The sequence below is a fragment of the Abramis brama genome, assembly GCF_963993115.1.
Source record: "Abramis brama genome assembly, chromosome: 10".
In the NCBI taxonomy this organism is placed as follows: domain Eukaryota; kingdom Metazoa; phylum Chordata; class Actinopteri; order Cypriniformes; family Leuciscidae; genus Abramis; species Abramis brama.
The window spans coordinates 15,834,657-15,849,534 of NC_139972.1; the positions used below are offsets into that span (position 1 = coordinate 15,834,657).

General features: G+C 36.1%; 1 protein-coding gene across 2 annotated transcripts; it reads right to left on the minus strand.

Moving 5' to 3' along the window:
• Positions 1 to 3,768: 3,768 nt before the first annotated feature.
• atf5b (activating transcription factor 5b) lies at positions 3,769 to 8,262 on the minus strand. 2 transcript variants are annotated; one of them, XM_084125496.1, is made up of 4 exons: positions 7,695 to 8,262; positions 6,742 to 6,961; positions 5,344 to 6,478; positions 3,769 to 5,122 (listed from the first exon to the last, which is right to left on the minus strand). In XM_084125496.1, the coding sequence occupies exons 3-4, from the start codon at positions 6,471 to 6,473 to the stop codon at positions 4,936 to 4,938; spliced, it is 1,317 nt and encodes a 438-aa protein (XP_083981622.1). In that variant the 5' UTR covers positions 6,474 to 6,478; positions 6,742 to 6,961; positions 7,695 to 8,262; the 3' UTR covers positions 3,769 to 4,935. The 2 variants fall into 2 exon arrangements, with proteins under 2 accessions (XP_083981622.1, XP_083981621.1); XM_084125495.1 differs by lacking the exons at positions 6,742 to 6,961; positions 7,695 to 8,262 and adding an exon at positions 6,666 to 6,725.
• Positions 8,263 to 14,878: the final 6,616 nt, after the last annotated feature.

Consider the following 14,878-nt stretch of genomic DNA (forward strand, 5'->3'; position numbering starts at 1 on the left):
ATTGCAGTAGAGAGGTTACAGAAGCTTCTAAGCACTTACAAGGAGTGTTTATTGGAGGCTATAAAGAATAAAATATTCTGCAAAGAATTTGACCTTTGTGGGTTAAATAATTTTATATATGAATGTTTAGAGCCATTCAGTTTTCATTTTCATCAACTTTACGTTCTCAGAATCACTCAAATGTGTATTAATAAACTTTCTATCATAGTTTACTGAAGTCTTTGTTGAATTGTTACCATAACATTTCATTATCAGCAGCAAAATGTCTTGCAGGTTGAATAATTTTGATTGCAACTGTTTTTATGTGTGCTCATATCAGTTAATAGTAGCCTATATATTGTAAGTTAGGGTGTATGTGAGTTTATATTGGACATTCTTAAGCCAATTAAATACATTTTTTTATATATATTGATGTGGCAAATTCTTTATCGAGGATAAAAGGGTAAGTTATAGGACAATTATTTTTTATTTTTTTTGGCTAAGGCATGTTGTCAGTACATTACCTGTCAAGTGCTGCAGATAAAGTATGAGGTCACAAAGGCCGTACGTTCACATTTCTGATTTATTGCTCAATGTGGCCAATGTCATATTCGAGTGTGAGCTGATGCACAAAAGATTTATAATAGACGGCATACAACATGGAGGACACTGAAATCAGCGCATTCATTTATAAGCTGATGTGCCGAGAAAACGTTTTATTATATATATATATATATATAACGTTTTATATATATATATACATATATATATATATATATATATATATATATATATATATATATATATATATATATATATATAGCCTATATATATATATATATATATATATAAACAAAAACAGATCTGAGTCAAATTTTATTTGGGACACTTTTGCCTGCAGTCTGGACGTAGACAAATTGTCAATGATTTGTGGAAACAAAAGTTGTTTGGCCATGTCTGCGATTATCTATAATCATGCATAGATAGCAGAGATTTTTGTATTATTGTTATTTGGTGTTATTTTTGTATTACTGTGGGAAGAGGCATTTTAATAAACTTAAAATATGAGTTTTTGGACTCCCATCAGTCTTGTCTTACAGGTCTGTGCCAGAGGCATTATGGGGCAGGTTTGTACAGATGAGATACCAGTGTAATTATCTTGTTGCTTTGTTGTTTTCATCTTGACCCTGTTAGAGAGAGAGAATAAGTCTTGCTTTAAGACACAGTCCCTGTTACATATACATGCTGATGGTGTTTGGAAAAAAATAATAAAGCTGTTATATTTGACTGCTGCTGTTTTTGTGTTTTCATGCAAATTTAGAGCAGGAACTTACATTTTTCTCCTTAGCAAGTTCATGAGAGTTCACAAGAGATGACTGTTTTGAACTTTCAATGTGAGCTCACTGACTAGTTGATCCGGACACAGCTGGAGCGGAAGAGTTTCACTCAATTATGCCTTTTAATCTGTACCTCACACAAAGCTGTTTTGTGACTTTGATTATAATGTACAGACCACTTTAACGCTATTTTATGTTTCTTTTGCATCATTTTGGAGGCCTGAAAGCTTGAAAGTTTGAATAATTTTTTAGATTTTTCATTTCGTTTCATTTAGTTGCCAAGGTAACATTTCTAATTTATTTTGAAGTTTTATGTTTTCATCAAATATTTGTATATTTGATTTCATCTTTATATCAATTAACGGAAACTCATTTTTAATAGTTTTAGTTAACAATAACAGTTCTGCTTTTGAAAGCTCCAGTCCCCAGCACAAAGTTTTTCTGTTTGTGTTTCACTGATGATAGAAATATGTACATTTATGGAATGACATGCGTAAGTCAATTATGGCAGCATTCTTTGACTGAACTATCCCTTGCCAAATTGATAAGAATCACTTTTACCTGTGGCAAAGCAGCCTACTGTTGAATGATTTGTGGGGTGTGTCTCTTTGAAGAGGAGTTTCTTATACACCTTCAGGCTCAGTAAGCTGGAAGGTAAACCGACTGCTGAGTGAAATGCCCTTTGCCTTGAGGGCCACAAGTTAACGCCTCTAAGCTTCTCACGCACACTGTCTCAGCTTGCATTCCCCAGCTGCGTTTCTTCAGAAGTCAAGCTCTGGAGCTCTGGAAATAAAGACGACAGGTGTGATCTGACTTGCACTTGACTCGAGATTCCAGAAATAAAATGTTGTAAAATTTCTAGTAAATGGTGTGCTTGAAATTAAACATGAATGATGGAGCTAAGATTTAACATATATATTAAAAATCCACTATGTTCTTCTTTCTCTGAAAATATTTGCACTCCTCCATTTTTCCCTCTCATTATTTTAGAGGGGGAGGGGGTTATTATTCAAAGATAATGTGAAAATATTGTTCAGCTAACTGTATGTTATGGTTTTGCACAATGCTTGGTTTGCATCTTCAGATTTAAAGAGCGAAAGACAGTCAAAATATCAATCAAAAATATGTTTGCAATTATACCTCTTTCTCTTTTTTTGTATGATTATGCAATAGAGACTCTTTGACTTAACACTTTGCTTCAAACACGCAAGGGAGGAGTATTAAGACACCCCAATAAGAACTAATACATAATTTAGATATGATTTTATTGTGTATATGACGATGTTGCACCATCCATACGTAAAATAATAAAAAAAGAAAAAGAAGATAAAGGGGTAGGACTACAGTAAACTTGCCCCAACTATAATCATTTTCACACACTAAGACGTTTTATTTGGACTCTTGTTTGATTCCTGATTAGCCTTTGGATGTTATTAGACTAGTGACTTACAATCCTGTAATATGAAAAAAAAAAAAAAAAAAAAAAGTTATTTGCGTGATATTTAAATAAACGATCCTGTTATGAGATCAGATCAAATTTTAGGAGCAATTTATGCAGAAATTCATTGTAAATAAAATGGTCGCATAATTTTTCCCGTAAGCCTATGATGTTCATAAACAATTGTAGGCTAATACAGCCCAGATAGTAACTGAGTCTGGGCCAAATCTGGACTACATTCGGCACTTGCTTCTGAGCGCTGTGATCTAGACTGAAATAAACCGGCAAGGTTTCTCTCACTCACCAAACAGAACAGGAGGAACCCCGTTGCCTGCCGTCTCGTTTATTACTTTGATGCCATCGTGAGGCCACACCACACATTACAACCAGCTGTCGTGTCTAATGTGCTATGAACTCATAATTATAATGGGTTATAATAACGAAAAGCTAAGAATACAGCGTTTCAGTTTGCTGTCAGTTTTCTGCTCAAAAACTAAAATTATTGTAAGCACATTAGCCTGAATATTGAAATTGTATTTAATAATAATTAATAAAACCAGGCCTATTTAATGGCAATAAAAAATACAATAAATGTTAATAAAGCTATATATAGGTAATACTAATAAAGAGGAAAAGGTGGACTGCCGAATTTATCATCACATAGCCTATGTGATTTTTTTTTATTTAAATCCTTTATTCCAAAAGCTTTTAATATCAAATACATGCTAAAGAAATGTAAATATGTTAGTTCAACAGCTGTAAAGTATAGGTTTGTATTTTAAAAAGTAGGCCTATAAAATGTATTGAAAATGTTTTTGATCGTTTTCTAATGTATTTTCATCAATCATTATCAGATATTTGCCTTTTAGTTGCTTGGAAAAATTACTGAAATGTTTTATTTTCAGTGATGTTTATTTGCTGATATACTTTTTCTTTGAACATTTATCAGCATGAATATTCATTTATATCAGCAGGTGTAAACAAGCAAAATAATTCTTCATCACAATATTCATAAAATATTTAAGAATCATTTATTGACATTTTAATCAACCAAAAATAAGAATTACTGCACAATATAATTTGTATTTATTAATCAAGTGTCGGTAGATTCTGAAACACATTAGAACCTGCAGAAATAGATGCATTCAGATTTGCTACGCTTGTCAGTTTTCAGAGGCACAGTATACTACTGTAGTAATGTGCACCTGTTCAAAAATGTTGAAATCATTCAAATTCTTCAGAATTTTAAAGTTCTGTATCAAATGACAGTGATTGTTTTCCGCAAACCTGCATAAAAACAATCTATATCTCATACGGATTACACATTAATAAAAATAAATTAATAAAAAAAAAAAGAGCACATTTTTAAAGCACTATGTTAATGAGAATAAAACAAATGGGCAAAATAAAAATTCTACATATTGTCATAATGCACAAAAGCATTCATTTCTTATTTGGGGGGTCATGCAATAAATTGTAACCCAACATGCTTTTCGATGTATTAGACATGCATTCCATACCTGAGCCCAAAAAAATCAGTCATTGATATACTATAAACGTTAGTTTAAAATATATTTTAAAGCAATTTAAATATCATTGCAAAAGCACTATTTCTCCTGTATTCTATATATAATTACATGAGATATTTCACAAATAAAGGAGAAATATAAGGAAATACATGAAATTATAAAGCAAAAAAGACAACAAAAAATTAGTGACATTTTACATTGCAGTGCTTTGCATTATTACAATATTAGTAAGAATTCCGACCATGTCGCTACATTATTACAATTTCTCATTATGTTGTGCTGTTGAGTAAGCATGATATTTCATGATAAATAAAGAACGGAGCAAGCCTGTACAGAAATCTTATTTTGTACACTAAAACAATGTAATGTCCCATGTGAAGTTCATTCAAATCTTGATGGGCAGCTTTTCATTAAATATATCGCTGTAAATTCAAATACCAAGCAAGGTCATTAGAATGTATTCAAGGATATCATCACAGTGCTTCAGATATTATGCTCTCAGTTTCATGAAACCATGCGGCTGTCGCTTTGGAAAAACAAAACCATTTTAATACATGAGCTCTTGTTTTTTTTGAGGTTCACTAACTATTCGGAGCATAAAAACATGCTGTCAGAGCCTGGTAAAAGTGAAATGCTGGTAAGAGACAGAGGTTTAGGCACTGGAATCCTCTTTTAAGCGCTGACTGCGAGCCTTGTAGACTTCAATCAGGAGATCTTTCACATACTGAATCTCTCTCTCTACAGATTCTGCTTTGTCCCGAAGTTCTCTGTTCCGCCCTTCCAAACCATGAAGCTCCTCCTCCAAACAGTCCTGCTCCGCCCTCTTACGCTGACGGTACCTATTGTTTTTATGGCAACATTTGTGGAATAAAATAGCATGGTTCAGCTTTTCTGCTCGTATGATCCACAACAAAAAAACATGCTTTCTTAATTGACTTATTTTTATTAGCTCATGCAATATTCCAGCACTTTCATTTGACTAACTGACCAAGGTGACAACTTTATTTTTATTTGTCTCCAGATAAATAAAAAAAAGAAATAAAAAAAAAGGCTACAGTACCTGTGGGCAGCAGACTTGTTCTGGTCTCTCTTCTTCTGCTTGCGTTCTCCATGGTTTCTCTCCAAAGAACCTACTTTAACATCTGGTTTAAACACACACTGACTTTCCCGTGACCTTTGTAGTGGCTTCTGGACAGGCGACTCCAAAGAGGACTCAACACTGTCACCGGACAGACATTCAAAGCTTTGATCCCCAAGGCATTCATGGTGCAAGTAGACATTATTCTGGATATCAACAGCCCCAGTTCTGATTGGCTGATCGATTTCATTCATGTAGCCGTGATATGGCTCTAAATTGGCAGTAATCTGATGAAAGTAACACTCGGCTACTTCGGATTGTTTATACGGCGGACAGCTCTCGCTCTCGGCGCACTGCAAAATCGGCATGGCGATCCCGTCGTGGCCGAGCATCTTCATCCCGTGGCTCTGGCCCTCTCTCCTGTGGTGGGGCTCCAGGGACCCACCGAGATCGTAACTTCTCATCATCTCCGCTCGGTAAAACACGTCTTCCGTGAAGCAACTTTTTTCTTCTTCCTTCAACAGTAAAGCACATTCTCGAACCTTCTTTGCGCTGCCGTGGTTCTTTGCGAAGGATTTGTCGACAGAGCACTGGTCAAAACCCAACTCTGCGTAACCTGAATGAGTCCCTTTGAAAGTCCACGTTTCTTTCTCAAACACCTCCACATCTTTACATCCGTTTGCTGATATTCTTTGGCTATTGCAGTGTGTCCGAATGTAGCTGTAGGGGCTGGGTCTAGACATTTTCGGTCGGCTCATAGAGCCCCCGCAGAAGCCTCGTAGGTCGAGCTCTCCAGTCCCCAGAGACACCAGCCTGGGATTTGTTTCAGGCTGGTTAACATTATACGAAGCGCAGGGTAACTGATAGTATGACTGCGTAGCCATAGCTTGTAGGCTTTTGTCACACTTTTGCCATTTTTCCAATTTCATAGGTGTTGATTCATACAGATAATAATCCTCCAGTTGAGCCAGTTCTTCTTTAAGAAGAGTGGTCATAACCTCCAAGTCGGAGGGCATTTGGACGTCATGCTCCAGAGGTGAGGGTGGGATAGAGGAACCAGGAGAGGATTCCGTGGAAGCTGAGTTTGGGTAAGCGTCAAAAGTTTTTGTCATCCAATCTGTTGAGAAAAACAATTCAGCATTATTTCAACATACAGATGGAATATCTCAGCATATATGCATGGTTGCAAATATAACACTGAACTACGAATATCTATATTTCCTGTTAAACAATACATGCAAGTAGCGATAAAAAAAAAAAAAAGATGAAACGATGTGGATGACCAAAATATTTGCTTTACTTACTGTACGCCATTAACACATACGCTGCAGTGTGGTTCCCACCAACAATCGGACAAAATAAAAGTGCCGTACTGCTTACCAATTTAGTCCTCCGTCTGTGCAGACTCCTCCCTCCGCCTATGATTGGCCTTCGTTAGCCAGTAGGAAAGAGGGAGCTCTTAAGCCGGCTGTGCAAATGAGGGGAGTATTCCTGGGAATAATCAATGCCGCCACAATTTCGATTGAAATGGTGAATTGCGTACAACGCATTAGAATCGAAGAAATGCCTCATACAGGAAAGAGATGTGAAAAACTGAAACCTATATTAAAATTAAAAAAACATGTAAAAAGCACTCGTTAATTCAGTTTTCCAAGTGTCAAAAATTTGAATAAAAACAAACTCAAACATTTCATTTTTCCCCCCCAAAAAAGATGCACAGTTTCATAGACTATCATGAAAATGATTAATTAAAAAAATATATAAGTTAAATTGACTGAATTGATAAGATAGAGTGCAATATTTTCTAATAATTTAAATAATAATAATAAAATCTAAACATAATGAATATGACCTTTTGCCAGAGCTCATTTAGTATGCTGTAATATGATGCCTCTAGTCAGGTTCAGTGCCAAATGTAAAACAGAGGCTAAAGTAAAGTCTTAAAATATTTTTTTTTTACAGTTTAAAATTCAAATGCATGTTTATACTGTAGAAATGAAAACTTAATTTTAAAATATAAAAAATCCACTCAGAAACATCAAAAGGTCAAAAGTGCCTGAAAATAGAGCCTTACACAATATTGTTAAAAAATAAGCTTGTGAGCAGTACAGAAAATATGTAAAAAAACAAAACAAAACAAGTTAAGCAATTTCTGCATTTTTAAATGCAATTTCAAACAAAGCTATAACAAATGTCATGATAAAAACTCATCTCTATAGATTTCTGCAGGTTATTCTTTAGTTCAGAAACTCTGAAAACTAGTTAAACTGAGATTTACACTGTCACAGGAAGTTGTAGCTCATATAAAAGTCTGAATGGAAGTTGACACTTACTCCATCGTGTTGAGGTGGTCAGGTCTGAAGAGCTTCTGTGAGCGCAGGAAACCGCAGTGGAGGAGCTCACGTTTTCAATTTAGCAGAACATTGTCTCACTCTTCTTCATTTGATGTCGAGACTGATCGGTTACACGATAAATCGTTCAAAAGTTTTGGAGAACAGAGGAGTATCACGTCAAACCAAACACTAACCGCATCACACGAGTTCGTATCCATCCGCCGCCTCGCCCCTCAGCGTATAGTCCAATTCGAAACGGAACAAGTTCAATCCGAACTTCAGCCTGGAGTCCACAAATCAGTCATTAGAGCCATGTGATTTCCCGCTTGATCTCGAAGAAAGTCTGCATAAGCGTTTTATACGTGTATTTCCTTTCCAAATGTAGAGGGTAAGTAAATCCTGATGATTATAAAGTGGGTCCAGTTGGACAAAACCAGACGGGATGTATATCTAAGCACAAAATCTAAGCACAGAGACCCATGTAAAGCACTATTTAACCACATGCGACGAGGAAGGACACTATATTACACTATGGAGATGTAACTCTTGTTGCAGCCCTGTTGCATCAGACCTGCTGGAATGTTGCCCGAGTTGAAACTTTGTTGCCACATTTGTCCTGATCCGTTTATGCTTTGGACATGTATAATGAGGTTTCATCTTTTAGACCATTGTTTGCAAAGGATGAAAAAAAAGTCAAGGCTTTTGCTGTGAAAACTCTCATTAGCTTGTTTTGATTTGCACCACACTTCCATTTCTGTATAACCGAGACCGGGGCTAGTTGTCACACTGAGAAGTTGTCACACTGAGAAGTTGTCATAAAGGCTGTATCTCAGTAACAACAGGATTTTGATTCACAAGTCCAATTACAAGAATGTATGTGTTGCTCTAGCTGTGGATTTTGTATGTTGCTTTTAAACATCAAATCAGTCTTAGATTGTGTTTGTGTGTGGATGAATTCTGCCCTCCAAACTAAAATTATAATATTTAATTTATTCTGTAGCAGTTGAATATACGTTCAGACAGGTGTCAACTATAGAATGAAGGCAAATTTTAACGGAACTGTTCTTAGGGCAAAGGTGTCACCTTTATTTTAAATCAATAGGCGATGCATGTTGGGGTCAGTAAGATTTTAAGATGCATTAAATTGAACATTTGTACACTGATTAATTTTAATTTTATTTCAAATAAATGCTGTTCGTCAATCGTTATTAAAGAATCCTGAAAAAATGATCATGGTGTCCACAAAAATATTAAGAACAAAATTGAAAAGAATTGTTACAGCAGCAAATCAGCATATTATAATGATTTCTGAAGGATCATGTGACACTGAAGACTGGAGTAATAATACTGAAAATTCAGCTTTGTCATCACAGGAATAAATTACATTTTAAAATATATTCAAAATAGAAAACAGGTATTTTAAAGTGTAATACTATTTCACAATATTTTTTTTACTATATTTTTAATCAAATATAGGCAGACTTGGAGAGCATAAGAGACATCTTGCTAAATTATTACAAAATCTTACTAACCTCAAATTTTTGAATGGTAGTGTGTATATTTGTTTCATTTAAGAAAATATCTTTCATGCATTTTGCATTTCATAATTGTTTTTACTGCACATTTTATTGAAAAGCTTCTTATAGGTTATTTAATTGCAGGTTTCACTGTGACAACTTACATCAGCGCTACAACATGTATATAATAAACTCTTTTTTTTCCTTCGCCATTACCTGTGGAAAGGTTCCATGGCTGTTTGAGGTTTGTGTTTATATAGAAATAAATCCAGCTTAAGAAATATTCACTGTAGTAAAAAGTATCTCCAGCTGCATTCTCCTTAATTCATTTCCACTGTCACAGTTTCCAATAAAGTGTAGAAAATAGAAAAAATGTGATTGTTTTGGTATTCTGATGCATTATTATCTACATTAAATTTAGTTAAACTAATCTTTAAGTGGTGAAAAAATTGTGAATTTCTAAAGCATGAATTTTTAGATCACATATCTGACATTTCAGTTTTACTCCATTACCTTAACACTCAGATACGACCTCATGCTTGGATTCATTGCACACTTCTCGCTGTGTGAAACTAATATAACTGCCTGAACCTCCTCTTGTCCTGTTGCCACGTCAAAATGAAAACTGCTCTCTCTGTCTGCTTTTCTCACCCTCTTCAAGGTTGTTTGATCATCTTCAATTTTACAATATTTTTTATTGCAATGGATGATCAATCTGTATATGCACACAAGACTTTCGAAATGAATATTTCCTGAGTGCATCATGTGTCTGGATAAAGTTTATTAGTATGCCCTAAATGCTCATGTAGAATATGTATTGTATACAGTAAAACATACATTATATAATCATGTGTTTTCTGAAAGGGAACGAGGTCATTCTCAGATTCTGAGTGCCCACATCTATCAATGACACTCCACTGCAGACTGTAGTGCCTTTCACTTTTGTCAGAGGAAAATCTTTTTATGTTTAATTTTTTCTTTTTAGCAACTTTTCCCATTTCTTATTTTATTTCATTCTTTGTGATTTGTCATCATAACAACATTTGCAGTAAGAATAGCTGTTTTGTGATATCCATCCTTGCTTCGCTGCCATGAAGACTCTGGTACATTGATAAAGGTTACACCATAATTTCATCACCAGCTTGCAAAGAATCCTGCCCCCATTAATGTTTTATGTTCTATCTGGGGTAACATTAGAAATGCACACATGGGTTGTAAGAAATTCTGTTGCTAAGGTGCCAGTTATACTCTTATATCTGTAATTAGTGGGAAATTATGATAATTTTTCTCTTTTTAAAATGGCGTTTAAATAAGAGAATATTTCAAGGCTGAGTAATCAGTCTGTGAGATTTTGAGACCTGAAAGCGCTGTGGGAGTGTGGTCTGTTTTCCATAGGATTTACTGTATTTTGAAGGGTTTGATTTAGAAAATATGGGGTTTAAAATGAAAATATTTTGCTTATCGCTGTTTACAATGATAACAGACACACACACAAATCAGAGATTAATTATTTTATTTCATCAGATATGACATCTGCCATCTCACTATTTTATTTAGTATGGACAGACACAGAAGTCTGACTTTGTGCAGACAAAATCTATTTACCATATACCAAGCCAAATGAGTGGCCGAAAAAATGTCACCAGATTGTTTATTTTTTATTTTTGTCTTTTAGCTTTGTATATAAAGGTAAAAACTTTTATTTGAATATTTATTCCTGAATAACACTTGATGCACTTTCATAGTTGCCACTGGAAGGAGGCATTTACAGATATACATTTTTACCCCTCCTTTTGAATTGCAAAAGTGCACATAGTACTCTAAAATGTTTATTGTACATAATCTTAATCAATTATGGTGTGTTCTATAATTGCTGTAAAACAAGGAAATGCTAGTATTTTTTTCCCTACACTCATATTCATACTATTTTACAATAATTTACTGTAGGCTACTTATTATTTTATCTGAATTAGAGATATATCAACAGTAACCTTAATGAAGCTCATACGTTAAGTTCAAATGGTAAAAGTTACCCTGTTCCGTCTGATTTCTGTACTCAAATATTTTTTTTAATGTATTTTATGTTTTATTTATGATGTAATTATACAAATATACTAAGTAATATTAATTAACAACATAATTTAGGTTAGGGTTTGGTTTAGGGTCATTTGCCTGTAATTATGCATAATATGCTGTTATTAGTAAGTACATGTAATTTGTGTTATGGACACTAATGAAGTGTTATATTTTTTTATAATAAAAAGTGCAATACTATATAATTTAACAGTTTACTTTTGAAAATGTAAAAGACTTCTTTTTGCATTAGATGTGTAAAATGCAAAACAAACATGCAGCAAAGGTACAGGGATTGTCACTGTTCTTTGACAGTGTTCAGGCATGTAACCTGCAAAACAAAGGTGAGGTAGGAGTGTGTTTGCCAGCTCTTTGTTGTCACTTTTCAACAGATGACAGCTGACAGGTGCGAGGTCTATATGAAGCACTCTGGTTTTCTGTGTGCTTGTTTTCCAGCATGCATTATTTGCTGAATCCTTAAGAATCTATTCAGAGTGACTTTCCACACCCATTCAGTATGTGCTGTTAAGCTTAATAAATGAGCTTTCCTTCAAAAACCAGAAGAAAAAACAATGTTGTTTGAAATGGACATTGAAATTGAAGTTTATACAAAAAAATATTTGCATTTTAAATGTACACATTTTCACATTTGACTTTCACAACTGCAGAGAGTGCTCTAGTATATATATATATATTTACATAATATATTTTAATAATAATATATTTTTATAATAATACTGTTTTATGAATAACATTTTAGAAGCTTTCTGTGGAAGCTTGACAAAATTAAGATAGTTTGGTGGGAAATATTTCAGCTTTCATTCTCTGATGCACATGGTCAAAATACTTAATAATATTGAATAATAAATATCGCTAAACATTCATATTAGTAATTTTTTCTTTGAATTCTGCTTGAATGTTACTTAAGCGTAATGATATTTAACTGTACAAACTGTATATTCTATCCCCTAACCCTGAGCCTTTTTACGTTTTCAAAAAAACAATTTAAAATGTTTAATTAATTTCCCTCGTGGGGACTGCTGGCTGGTCCCCACAAGGTGATTTCGGGTTTCACCATCCTTTTACTATCCTATAATACAAACCTGTACACACGCACACACACACACACACACATTTGGGTTTTCATGTTGTGACGTTCCACAGAGAATGATTTGTATACTGCACAAACTGTATTCAAATTCAAAAACTTTATTGCCTATCTACCAGTGCTAGAAATTTATCTCACATACTCTCACGGTTAGGTTCTGTTTTGATTTAGTTTTCATTGTGTTCAGTTTTGGTTTGTCTGTTTAGTTTGACCCTATTTTCCATGCTTCCGCTCCTTGTTGGTTGTCATGGTTACTGATTTAATTTGTCTCGTTATTTGTTCCATTCTTCTGTTAATTATATCATTTGCTCCTTTGCTTGCTCTGTGTATTTAAACCCTGTGTTTGGTTCTTTTGTCCGTTATTGATGACATCTCGTTCAGTTTTCATCTCGTTCACTATGATGACTCCAGCCTATGTGTGTTTTTCAGAGGACCTACTCCTCTGCAATGGTTCCCCCTTTACCATCAGCTAGAGCGAGGAGAGAACCAGCGTGCCAGCCACCAGCCAAGTGACTGAAATTCCTGAGCCCGTTCCAGTTAGTGAAATTTCCGAGTCCGTTCCAGTTAGTGAAATTCCCGAGTCCGTTCCAGTTAGTGAAATTTCTGAGCCCGTTCCAGTTAGTCCTTTCTTTATATGCTGCTGCTGCTATGTGTGTCTGGGCCACACACACATCCACTCCAGCCCCTGAGCACAGTCCAGTGTTGGCTCTAGCCCCTGAGCACAGTCTAGAGTTCGCTCCAGCCCTCGAGTCTGCTCCAGCCCCAGAGTTCAGTCACGAGCCCGCTCCAGCCCCTGAGTCTGCACAGGAGCCCTCTCCAACCCATGAGACAGCACCGGAGCTCGGCCAGGAGGTCACTCAAGCCCCAGAACTATGCCCAGAGAAGGTAGTGTTGTCCATGATGGCTTGATGGCTAGATTTTTTTAAAAATCTTTGTAGGTTGTCAAGGTTATTGATTTGATTTGCCTCTTCATTCATTCCATTCACCTGTGTTCCTGTTAATTATCTCATTAGCTCCTTTGTTTTCTATGTGTTTTTAAGCCCTGTGTTTGGTTCTGTTCAGTTGTCTGTTATTGTTGCAATTGTTGTTAAAATAAAGCCTGAATACTGCTGTGATTGGATCCTATTTTAACTTGCCTTGCAATGCTTGTGACACATACAATACATAGCACATATATCAGACAAAGAGAATTGTTCTTAAGCAAACACCTTAAATAAATAGAAGATAAAGATCAATATAAACTTTTTAACCTTATTTAAAATGGATATTGCAGTGGGAATGAAAGAATTCCTGTAAGCCTTTTTTTTATGGCCAAAGGAGCTCTAAACCGGTAACCTGATGGAAGTAACTGAAAAAATCAATAAAGAGGATGAGAGGGGTATTTGGTAATCAAAACTGCTTTCCTCTTGACTGCACAGATATACATTTTTGAAGGTTGAATCTGCGAGGTCCCAATGATTTTAGATGCCTGCTTGATTACAAAAGATCAACCCAAGCATAATTCTTTGCGCCATAGTGGTATAGTAGTATAGTTAGTGGTATATGAATTTGCCAGTGAGTTTCAGCATGCCCGAACAGGTTCAACACATAAAAAGATCCACAAAAACAGTGTCCAATGTTTAAAATCCACGCACATCATGCGTCAGCGACAGATGATAAAAAACCAAAACCAATAAAAAACACAAATGCCTTTTAACCGCGAGTCTCTCAAACAAAGGAGTGCCCCATGGGAAGTCATTCTATCACCTAATTATTATTGTTATTAAAAAGTTTTTTTTGGTTCTGTTCCTTGTGATCGTGCACAAAAAAATTTACTTACCAGCTGTCCAGCTGCTCTGCCTAGTACAGATGCAGCAATCCCTCGAGGACCACACCAGAGGATTTCTACATCTTGCACACCTCACAAGCTTCACAGATCATTCCCTGTGCATATTCTATTTCACCAGCTTAAACGAACGCACCAAGGCACGCCTACCCGGTGATGGTACTCAGGGGACATTTCTGGAGTGGGTGCTGGTGAATAACGGATCGCATTCACCATCTGCCCTGCTGAGGATGACATCAGGTGATGACAATCCAGGCCCAGAGCCCAGCCAGCCACCGCACACACTGCACTGAGCTAACGCCAGAGCCCACCACAGACGGAGAATCCGAGCCCACCGCGATGCACGAACCAGATAAGAGGACTTCGGAGCATGAGCCCTACAGAGAGTCTGACCAGGTGCGTGAAACGGCAACACTGTGTGTCCCAGTCTCCCTCTCCCACCTCCTCTGCCCATAACAGCCAGTTCCTCTGCCCCCCTCCACTGTTTCCCTTCAGCTCCTCCTCTGACTCCATTGTGCTCCCTGGATTCGCCTTGGCCCTTCCTGTCCACCTCAGCACAAGGATCCCATGGCTCCGCCTCCAGCCGCAGAGCCCATCACTCCACCTCAGCTCAGCGACCACTCAGCTCCACCTTGGCTCCTCCCTCCCTCAGCTCCACCTG